General features: G+C 35.4%; 1 protein-coding gene across 8 annotated transcripts in view; it reads right to left on the reverse strand.

The window, feature by feature from the left end:
* TTC7B (tetratricopeptide repeat domain 7B) overlaps positions 1 to 12,282 on the reverse strand; it is a 138,203-nt gene that overhangs the window by 105,803 nt on the left and 20,118 nt on the right. For 7 of the 8 annotated variants that reach the window (XM_066998259.1, XM_048070503.2, XM_066998260.1 and 4 more), the window contains exons 2-3: positions 12,071 to 12,225; positions 10,750 to 10,918 (exon numbers count right to left, since the gene is read on the reverse strand). In XM_066998259.1, the coding sequence (XP_066854360.1) occupies positions 10,750 to 10,918; positions 12,071 to 12,225 (324 nt within the window). Of the gene's footprint in view, positions 1 to 10,749; positions 10,919 to 12,070; positions 12,226 to 12,282 lie in introns of those variants that run through there. The other variant, XM_066998261.1, reaches the window with a different exon arrangement.

Here is a 12,282-nt window from a genome sequence, read left to right on the forward strand (position 1 = left end):
CATTCTCTGATCAGTGACCTGTTAGCTGTCCGATTCTACTTACCTTGCTATGGAATTACAGAACACACTAAACACAATTAACAACATGTTGGGGAAAAAAAGGATTAGTATATCCTCCGCAGGAAGAAAACACTAAATTCCTAATGACAAATAATGATTTCAATATGCTTTTTGTACCTGTTGTCAAGACAATCAAAACAACTTCAAGAATCCAGACATGATCCTAAATCTGTGCTGGCCTACTGTGCTAATAATCAGCATAGGAGCTGAAAAATCACTATTAAATTGCCCTCCATACGCACCCTCATTAGGTCTTGCATTGAAAATAAATGCAGCATAAGATACCATGCAGGTAGTTAGCAGTTTAAGCCATAGATTGTCTAGGAAAAATTGTGATAGATACCCACATTTATGTGAATGCCCACAAAACAACTCAATACAACCAGCTTTAGTAACAGGTACCTCTCTCTCATCAAGCACAGAAGTCTTTCATGCCTTTATTAGACCTATCCAACAAAAACATTATCTGGTGCTTTGAAGCCAAAAAATATAAAGTTTTTGCTTGTCTAAAATCAAAACAACATTCATTAATCAATGGTATCTCCTATACAAGCCACTTCTATTAAAGTTGTTTTCAAAATAATTAAAGAAAACAGCTGGAAAGGACCTCGAGAACACTCATCTGTCTATCTGAATAAGGAATCAACCAACACCAACAGATGCTCTTCCAACATGTTCTTAAATCCTTGGCCTTCTTATGCAATTTATTATAGAGCACAACTATTCCTACGATTAATATTTTTTCCTAACATCTAAATCTCCCTCCCTAGATTAAGTATTCCTAGTCTTCTTCACAGATTATTCCTTTCTTTACAAAACCTCTTTTCTAATTTCAATCTAGAAAAAGAGACACGTTTCCTACAATGAATATCAATTTTCATTCTTTTCATGCTTCCTTGACATTTGATCATTTTCATCTCCTCTGGAGGCTCTCCAATGGGTTCTATCTATCTTGGCTCGTGCCAAAAACTGGATACAAAGCTCTACTTGGAGCCTCAACAGCACCGAGCAGAAAAAACAAAAAACTTCCTGCATTTGATATAGGATACTTTTTTATCTTTTTTTAAATACAAATCACTAAAACTTTTGTGCCTTCTTGTGCGTATTAGTAAAAGATTCCCTTCTACTTTTGACATGCAACAGATCTCCACATAATATTCTGCAAAACAAACATAAAAATCAGTATACTTTTCAAAAACCTACATGTTCCGAAAGCCTAGCTAACATTCAAGTAGACTCTCTTGAAAACCTGCCAAACCTGAGTACAACAGACACTGGACTTCTCTGACATGTCTAAATCTTAAATCTGTTTTCATCTTAACATCTCTCTAAAAAGTAGAAATAGTCTAGAGCAATAGTCTAGAGCTGGTCTGCTTTCTTTCAATTTTTCAATCATATAACAAATATTCCAAGAGGTGGTTTGTTGTTTTTTGTTTGTTTGGGTTTTTTTGTTTGTTTGTTTTTACTAATTTTATGTCATATATCCAAAAGATTTAACTATACAAAAAGTTCAGATCTCCTGCTGCTTGAACTGACCCTCTGATAAGAGCTAAACGTATGGTTGATGTTGGATAAAAAGCTTGCAGTGTCCTACATGAACATCTTCAAACTCAGAGGTGACCATAAAACACAATAAACGAGCAGTAATAAAAAAAATGCCAAATGACTGAAAGCATCAGATAGTTGGCAAGTGGATCATTCCTCCCCACCCTCTCTCTGCCATGACACAAACAACAAGCGCTCCACAGTAATCCTCCATTTATGACACATATTACTCAGCCGGCTATTTGTGGAATTGACTTGGATTTATTATTTATATTTTTATAATTATGGCCACAACTATGTATTTATTTTTTTTTTATCTGAAAAACTCAGTATAAAGACCTTCTGTCATTTTATCTGGGAATTTTCCTTAAGATATGAAAGAATCTCAGTGCTCCATCAGAAACTTTAAAGTAACGGAGAAAAAAAGTACAAAATTGTGACAGGGTCCTTTGACGAAGCACATAATACTATTTCTTAAAGTAACTTTATTATACAACTGTACTTAGTGTATTTTTCCTGGTATGCTTATTACAACCTGTCAAAGTATATTTATTTTAAGCATGTAATGCTTTACAGCCAGAAGTTAATTTGGAGAACTATCCTGAAACAACCACTTACCAGGATGGTTCAGAGACTTTATTTGGTTTGCTGACACAAGGAATAATTACAATTCAATACTACATTAAAAATGAAAACATATTGACTAGAAGAAAAACATTGAATAAATTAAGATTTCTGTAACATGTTAAAATAAGAAGTCCGTTCAGATTCCAAGCTACTCATTTAACTTTTTCTTAAAAACAGATGATGGAGTGTAGAAATAATTATTAACACACGTAAAAGTATTTTTAATTTGAAATAGATACAAACAGCAATATAGCAATAACAACCACGAAATATACTACTACTTCGTAAGAATATTGTGAATGATTAGAAATGAATTAAAATAAGGCATTATTATATTAGGCTCTTGGAAAAAAAAAAAAAGGCAAGTGGTAACTTAGAGAATTTAGAAACACATGAATTCAAAGACACACATATCACCCTAAATCATCTGCTGACAATGTTCACATGCATTCGGACGAGTCAGATCTCCCCTGTGTGCTTATTTCCACACTTCCCAGGCAAAAATCTGTTTTTCTGCCTCAAAAAGTTATGAACTTCTTTAATTATTTGTAATTTTTTGAGATATTCAGGAAAGAGTTGCATGTTCAACTCTATTTTTTGAGAAATTCAGCAGAGTTACTGCTACGAAATATTACTGCATTTGTTGTACAAGTCATAGCTATTGGTTTATTTAGCCTTTATTCTTTATATTGTTTTAGCTTGTATTCAAGAATATCACACCAGTTGGTATCACAAATTCACTTCGATATTATGGCTTTTAAGTTTAAGCCCTTCCAGTCAAAACCACCTTCAAGTAAAAGCTTCTAACAAACTGGGTCAGTTTTATTTTGGGAAGACACTTATCTCATACATATCTAGTCCAGATATCAAGCAAGATGACTCCTGAGGGAAAAGAAAGTGAGAAGCAGTGAAATGAATACGAGTCCATTCTAGTTAAGCTTATGTGTTTTGCAAAGTAACTCTAAAATTGTTTGTCAAAAGAGTAGAACAGCAACAAACAGTATTTGAACAAGAAAAAGGTATGCCTGATATTTCAATTACATGATAGCTTGCGAAGGTTTTCTTTAAATCTTTAAAACATGGTTAATTTATAATTTTTATAAGATTCAGAAAGCAAACAGTAGATAGTTTTATCACTTATTCCAAGTGATCTTCATGTCTGTATGCTCTCAAATCAGTGATCAAAGTTATGCCAAGCCTTTTTTTTTTAAACAAGTACATTACAAGAGCAAACTATCTGCAGTATGACATATGCACATTACTACTACCCAAAAAAGAGGGTTCCTCATAAGAATGAGCAATAAACTAACAATTTTTAAGATGTTCACATGGATAAGATTTGCTTATTCTTAGCAGTTTTTTTTATTTTGATTACATTGACTTTTCATTTTCATTCATTAAAAAAGTAGACTTTCTATTGGAAAACCAACTAACACCCCCATTTCATTTTACAAAGTAAAACAAAAATTACTCAGAGGTCAAAAGGGAATCCACATCAGATTTCAGATCTTTAGCAAGTACTCCTACCACCCAGATCACTACTGAAACCATTAAAAACATACATACACACACCGCAAGCCTGAGAAAAGCCTGTCGCATCTGTCACATTTATGGCATTTTGTATAACTGAGGATCTTAGAAGATGTCAATCAGTACCTTGTCTGTGTAAGTGCTTGTCAATTTTAGAGACCACAAGTAATAACTGTGGTTTATCTCCTGTCTTCAGAAGTCAAGTCAATGGACAGACAAAAACAAACAAACAAAAAGTGAAAGACTATTTTATACTTAAGTAAATAAACATGTTTTTGCAGGAGGGAAAAAGTTGCATGAATAGAAAGGGTTCCTGGGTTTGCTTTCTGTTTTCCTTTGACATGTAAAATCCAAGTCTGAGTATACATCCTTTATTCTTCCCTGTAGGATATGCAAAGCAATACTGGTAAGTGTTCCATAGGCTGTACACAAATGAACAAAAGGCACCAACCTTTCATCTCTGCTTTTAAAGAAGCTTCGTATTTAGCTTACATATTTAGAACAAGCAATTATATAGATTATAGCACACACTTACTAGTAACTTTTGACAAAAAATTGAAACAACTCTAGTTACAGCCATCAAGGAACTCCCACGGTTTATTGCTGAACTTAGAACGAGCACTGCTAATTTCACTCAGGTAAAGGACTTATTTCTAGAAGTCCTCAGTCCAAGATTGTGCTTTGCGTGTAGAGAATTATTTTTTTTTAGAAAGCAATGTATAAACTTTTTTCCCTGCCAATTTCCTACTGGTAATTGTAAAGTATTAATTAATAAGAGGAGGAAGACTAAGAATAGGCAGTAGGAAAATATATTTATATTAAAGTACCTCTTACTGCAGATACAGTGTCTTAATAGGAATTGCCTATTTCTTTAGACAATGTAAGGAAACAAAAATATTTCATCTCCTTGTTTTTTCAAGTGTGCTGTATTTCCCATTCCTCTCATGCCAAGACACAGGAAAAAAAAATCTCCAGCAACTGTTAGGATGCAGAATCTCCCCTATGGCTACTTTCATACACAAGTAGCTCCTCAGAACAGGCATCAGAAAGGTCAATATCCTCTTCTCAGCAAACTTGAATTTAAAGGGAGCTGCTCTGGCTAGCTCATTTTTCTACATACAGGGTACTTACAGAGAATTAAATCCATTCTAGTCAAAACTCAGAGCATTACAAGCACCACTTTCCAGAGCTGAAATATAGTTCATCATCTATGCTCATACTGCAATAGTACCTCCTTATTATTTTTTCTAATATCAGTTACGCTAGTTCTTCAAAGCATCTCTAAGTTCTTCAAAGTTAAAAATAAAAATACACATATATATCTACCCTAGTTTCTAATGGCAGGAACACTCATACCTTTTCTGAAGTGAATACTTAGCAGTTAATAAAACCAAAACAATATTTGGGGATTTATTATAATGTCATCTGAAACAATATATCATAGCTGTAACAACATCTGCTGTGAAATGACTGGCCACACTTCTCCTCTAAATGTAACAGTTTTCAAATATTTGTATTTTCTTAACGACACAGAATAGAAGAACCAAATTATTTTCATTCAATGTTTGGATCTCAAGCACCAGAGCTAAAAGCTCCACTGAAGGAAGCAGGACAAACCCTTGGCTTTTCCACCTCAACCCCTATTCAAGCAGGAGAGATAAAGACTTGGGAAAACCAAGCTTTATCTGAAAAAAGTTTTAAGTAGCTATGGCACAGGCTTCCCAGCCACGGTCTGCAAAATGTTTGCTGGCAGGCTGCAACTCCTGCACAGCAATATGGGAGGAGGGAACATAAGGAAGTTGAGTTCTTGACCCAGTACCTAATGAGGCCAGAGATCTCTGGCATAATGTTTAAAACAGCTTTCATTTAGCATTCTTCCATGAAGAACTGCTTGGTGTCTGCTGACACGGGCTAGCAACGCACAAGATCTCATTACAATCGGGTATGATTAAAGTTAAGTGCAGGATCTTTTGCTAACTGCAAAGTAGCAATTCACATGCAGCTGACACTTTCACTGAACCTAATGAATATTTCCATGTTTCTGTAAATAGAACTAATTAATAGCCAATCATTTAACTTGGTAAATGCGACATTAAATTTGAATATGGGTCAGCAGCAGTAAAGGCCGTCTCACCTTTCTCAACATACATCATCTAAATATAAACAGAGTTATTTGAACAGGCAATATGAGACACAGAATGGCCTGCAGCAACAGGGTTACAATCCTGTAATGTCGCAGTCTAACTTACATATGACATCTCTCACGTACTTAACAAGAACGTAACTGTAATGCAACACAGCTATCTTGTCAGATACCTGCGGTAGTCTACTAATCTATGACAAGACAGTAAATATGAACACAATTTCTTAACTAAAATCAAAAGTTTACAGCATTGCAGACTGTAAGGACTTATAAATTGCAATGTTCATCTCTGAGCATATGTGGAAAGATTCACTGATTTGTAATGCCAAGTATTACACATCCATTTTTCAATCATATCTTGACTTACGCAGCATCACAATTGTGTTAACTTAGATTTTGATAACCTTATTTCCCAGTTAAATATATACTTGTAATTTGAGTGTCACTGAGAAGTTGCACCTCCCCAAATTAACACCTCAATATCCCACTGCGTATCTCATCTCTGCTTCCATAAGCAAACAAAAATTGCTTAGAAACACAGAAGATACTGCCACGCATGGTATTTGAATAATGCCTGTGTGTGCTTTCCAGTATATTACCTCATTCATATACTGCTGAAAACTAGCACAAACTTAATTGTCCTGTTCCCAGAGAGCATATCCTTAGGAGAATATTAGCTTCAGTCATTATTAAAATGGATTCTAAATATACACTACCATGTGATAGCAGTGCCACACAATTTTTTCAGGTTTGTCTTTGATGAGAAGGGGGTAGGGAAAGTTGGAGCTAGGTACACAAGCCTAACTTGAAAAAGGAAAGACTCAGACATACACAATCTTTAGTTACTTCTTTATGGATTCATAACTTGTCTTATTTCAATTCTTCCTAAGTTAAGATTTTCCTCAGTCTCAAAATTGAGCATTGGCAAGTAAATTGATCTAGTGAAGAACTTAAACAGATGATACTGAAGAGACAAAATTAACCTCTTATAACAGAGGTTTGGAATTCTTTTCAATTTACAAGCCATTTGAAAATTACCCCTTTACTGTCTTGTTCAAAATTGTGTTTCTGAAATTTAATACTGCAGCTATTCCAACACAACACCTTCTATATACACAGAATGAAACAGAATCGCTCAGAAGCACAGCATCAAAAATAGCTTAAAAAAAAAGTCACGATAGTTTAAGGGTGTAAGATCAGAAAAGTATGCCTATCAACAAAGTTAACCACACAGAAGAAGAATGTCTTTCACTACTTTTTCATTTTTAACTTGTGAATTTGATGAAATGGTGAAGAAAGGCAGAAAAATACCAGAGCTGTACTCCATTCAGGAGTACAACTTTGTGGTAGCTACCTCCTCTCCAGCTCTGGGTGAGAGGTATCTGAGCAGTGCTGAATCCTGACCTATGATAATCAAGTTCCTGAAGTTTTGCCTCACGTGTATTCACTCAGCTAGTCTACTATATGCTGTTTTAATGGACACAGCAGCAGGTAACTTTTCATCAGGCTACTCTTCCATCATCTTCTACCCAAGACAACGCATAAGACATCACAGCAGACAGTTGCATTTGTTGCCAGAAGCCAGAAAAAAAAGCCCCCTTTCTTTTTCCCCTCACCATAACAACACCAGTCCATTAGCTTTTTGGTCTTTATGAGACACAGCAGTTCTGTATCTCAAAGTTCTCAGATAGAGGTTTACAAAACTAACAAACAAAAAACAACAAACAACTTGGTGGATAATGCATTCAGACACGCTTATTCTGGAGAAATTAAAGTGTCAGTAAGAATTTTCCTCCTCTGATTTTTTTTTCTCTGCCACATCTTATTTTTTAGCAATAAAAATATATATACATGCATATGTTTATGTAAACATGTTATGTTTATGTATGCCCCCATATATTTGTATGCATACATATATAAACACACACACAGATACATGCACACACTCCAGAGTTCAGCAAGTGTTTAAGGATCTCACTTCCTCTCCAATGTTCCAATTCAGTTTCCTCTCCCCACAATTGCCACTACTGCTTTTCCTCTTCTCCTTCTTACTAGCCATTAGTAGATAAAGCTCCAACAAAACTTAGCTTGAACCTGACCTTGGGCTCATTTTGCACCTCATTTCATTCATACACACATGCTGAATCTCCCTTTGCTGTGAAGGACAGAAAGAAATACTTTCCATGTTGTGCAAGGGTAAGAGTGCACAGGCACAAAGCAGGCCATTTCTGAGGGCTTACAGTAGACTTAATTGTCTAGGGTTACAGCATAACATGCTCATTTAAGTACCTTGAAACAATTGCAGAAGAATAAACATTTCAATTCAAGCATCCTACTCAATGCCTCACCTCTATTATAGAATGAAAAGCTCGGAGTAAAAAGGGAAGCATTTGTGGCAGTCCTACCTTAAGTGAGAAAAAAATTGTAGCAATTAAAAAAAATAAAAGTAACAATAAAAAAATATAGCAATTAAAAACTACCATTAGTTTTCTGCATTACAGCTTTGTCAGGCAAGCACATTAGTGCCTGACCACTACAAAACAGGATACCAATATCCTGCTGACTACAAATCCAGTGGAACTGGGTTTGCCCAAAAGTGGATTGAAATTAGGAAACTTAAACGGGTATTTTTACAGCCTCTCTGCATGTTGCCGTGCTGAGCAGTGCAGCCAGGCTGATGCATGCACACAGGCATTTCTTGGGAACATGGTGATCTGTTCATGACTGCCAAAGAAATAAAAGCTAAATACTTAGAAAACTTTAGATATTCAGGTTATCCTTGAAACCACAAGCAGAAATACAAGTCACAGCAAAGCACAAAATCCATTTAAGAATAACTTGTACTTAGTTGGTAGTAACTACAAGTCTCCAATCACCTCTGAAGAAGCCCTTCACACTGGAAAGTTTTATAGTCCACTCTTAAAAGTGGAAAATAGAAATTCCAGGGAGAGGAGGAAAGGGAAGGGAAGGAGAAGGGGGAAGAAGGGGAGAGTTAACTGTACTACTGCATATTAATGTTCACTATTTAGCTGTCAGTTACTCTAAATGTTTCTAAACTTTGAATATTGAATTTAAGATTGCTCTGAGACTTCAGCCTTATTCCAGAACTGGCAGGAGACGACAAACTTACAACCCTGGGAAGAAGGGATATTAACTTTCATTAATCACCCATTCAAACTTAAAACATGGTAGCAAAAAAAAAAAAAAAAGGCAAAATAAAGCAATTCTGGACATAGGCAGAGCAGAAGGAAAAAAGCAGTAGTCAGCTAGTTTGCCCAGGTAAGCTGGTAAGCAGGTAAGCACCCAGTAGAATCGACCAAAGCAGTGAAGTCTGATCAAGGTGTGTTACAACAGATTTCAGTGTTTAAGTAGAAAACTTGAAATCAGAAGCAACAAATTAAAAGCATATCTAGGTTGCAGACATGCCTTTTTTCCCTTTCTTTTTTTAAAAGTTGAATCTACAAAATATTCCAGGGTAGAGAAGAAATTAAGGCAAGACACATATTTACTATTTTCTAATCAATTAATTTGATATCAAGTAAACTGAATAATACCGATCCTTTCTGCATAATTGGTGTCTTTATGTTTCAACTGTTCTATATTCTTATGAGACCAAATAAAATAGAGCCAGAATAGTTGAGCTCTGGGAAAATACTCAATTAACTTATTGGGATTCCTTGGAGATAAGCAAATTTATGCACTTACAGTTGATCAAGTCCAAGACTGCATTTTCATAGGAAGAAAGTGACAAATTCAACAGTCATCTTCACAGATGGGTGAAAGGGAAAGCTGAATGGAAGGTTATTGACAAAAAACCCCGGCAACAACAAAAAAAACTCACAACCCACACACAGATGGTGTATGAGAGACCTGGGCAAGTTTACGAGACATATAAAAACTCTCCATGCCCTTCCCTTTCCATTTTCAATGGAAACAGTTACCCTCTTCAAAGACTAAGACCAATCTTTGAACAGTGAATGCTATTGAAGTCTCTCCTAAATTGTGTTTGCTGACTTTAACTCTTCTCTTGTGGTAACAAACAGTATATATGTATGTCAGACCCAAATTTAAACACAGCGGACCAAAGCAAACATAGTTAGACACAGGAAATTCTCATAAACCTATGGCATACAAACTGCCACTTTCCTCAAAACATTAACCCAGATCACAGCCCATGAACAAGTTTTCTAAGCTGAGGTGGTACTGCCACCTTAAGACACCAGGCTAGCATTACAATTTTCACTATCCTGGATTACTCGAAAAACACTTTCAGAAATTTAAAAAAGATACATATTCAATGAAGAAGATTTCTAAAAATTAAACTGCAAAAGAAAAAAAAAAAGCTTTAAGTCCTTTTAATGTATTATGATTACTTTACTCGATTAAGTAGCAATTTAGGCTTACTCTAGTTTAACATAACCTAGGCTATGCATTGTAACATTTAGTACAAAGCATTGTGAATCAAGGTTCTTCAGTTTTGTCCGCAGCAACTGAAGAACTGCACTACTTTTGTAACACAACTTTCAGGAGCAGTGCCAATACTTCTAGTATCTTGCCAAAGTTATAGGACATTCAGATGTTGAAGGACTTTTAAAAACACATAAAAATTTGACTGGGTAACAGCAGGGTTAAAATGGAAATTTTAATAGAGGTAAGAGCCTCGTCAACCAACCTTGTCAATTATTTGAAAGGAAATAAGCCATCCTCTTACTCATCTGCAAATGTGGCACTCTATCACTGTGTTGATTATATGTTTGTCAACAATTTCTTTCACTTTGGACAAAATGTTGATTCACTTTTCAAAACTATTTCTAACATTATTATACTGGAAAGAGCAATCTTACCTTTAGTAGAATATGCTTCAGCAATCATCCGTAACCTATATGGTGGCACTGCAGCTAGCTGCAAGTCATCAACTCCTACTCTGGCATATGTATTCAGAGCTTCTTTGTAATCACCTTCCACATAGTTTAGCTTGGCCATAATCAGGTTAGCTTCTTGTAAGAATTCTGGCTAGAAGGAAGAGGAATAAGAAAGGTTTCGTTCCTCAGGGAAAAAAAAAAAAAAAAAAAATCTATCAAACCTGACAATTGTTTGGCATGTTTTCTGCATATACGACCTGTGGAAGCCCACAGTAGATTTCTTGTGAGAGAGCAACTAATCATCAAAATTCTATCTTTATGTTATATTTGCGAAGCTTGGGGGTAGGGGGTGAAGCCACATAATCATTCTCCAGCAAGCTACTGAACAGCATCATCAGTCATTTTTCATGTTCGTATGTTTATTTACACATGCACCAGTAATACCTCTCAAGCAGCAGACAGCTTTGCCAGGTAACAAAACTATTTAAAGACAGCCTATCATTACAACCCCTCCAATGATTTTTTTCTTAACACCACAAGTACAGTTCAAAATAACAGTGTCAAATCTTAAGAATGTATTCTACAGCGTATATATTTAATTTGCACAATTTCAAAGCAACAGGGTAGAGGGAACATCCTGAAAAAAAGGATTCAAGGAAGAATGAAGGAAAAAAGGAAGAGAAGGAAATCCTCTCATGAATCACGGGAAACACAAAAATGGAAGTTAGAGATGACTGTAAAGCAAGGTTCTCATCTTACAAGAGATAGCCATGAATATAGAAAAATAAGTGATTTAGTAGCTACAACAATAGTTAAGCAAAGAAGGAAAAAAATGGTGAAGAATATTAGAAGTTTGTGACATAAACACTCCTCTCAAGGATAAACCTTACTTTTCGCCCCCAAGCATAACTTCAGAAGTCTTTCCTGCATACTCATGAGACTATGACAGAACTTTGTCAAATATTTTGTGGTTTTATAACATTTCTATCTAATGCACTCCAAAGAATGATTTAGTTATATACAGCAAGTAAAACTTTCACAAAAGAGGTTGCAAGGACTTCACTTAATCATTCCATAAGTTGGTGACGATTTTCTTGTCCTTCTGATGAAAGAAGATTTGAGAAATTTATCTAAACAAAAGTCCATGAAGAAACAAAAAGACATGAAATAGCATAGCACTGATGATGTTCTGGGAATAATAATAAATCAACACACAAGAACTTTCTACTTTTTTCTCCATAATTAGCAGCATACTCCTGTCAATTTCACCTTTCCTAAGTCTTTTTCAGACTGACTGACTTACCTTTAGGTTTCCTCTATCAAGTGCTGCCGTGAGATGTTTCCTGACCTCAGTCAGCTTTGGCCTGGGGCCCCGTGGACTGCTGTTCTGTTTAAGAGCGTTTTCCTTCAAAAATTGTTCTAGTTTGGACTCTCCAAGGAGAAGTTCTGCCATGTCATCTGTAAATAAAAACAAACACATGAAATATTAAAAATCATTTTATTTCACTAATACTT

This window comes from Anser cygnoides, chromosome 5, assembly GCF_040182565.1.
Source record: "Anser cygnoides isolate HZ-2024a breed goose chromosome 5, Taihu_goose_T2T_genome, whole genome shotgun sequence".
Lineage (NCBI taxonomy): Eukaryota > Metazoa > Chordata > Aves > Anseriformes > Anatidae > Anser > Anser cygnoides.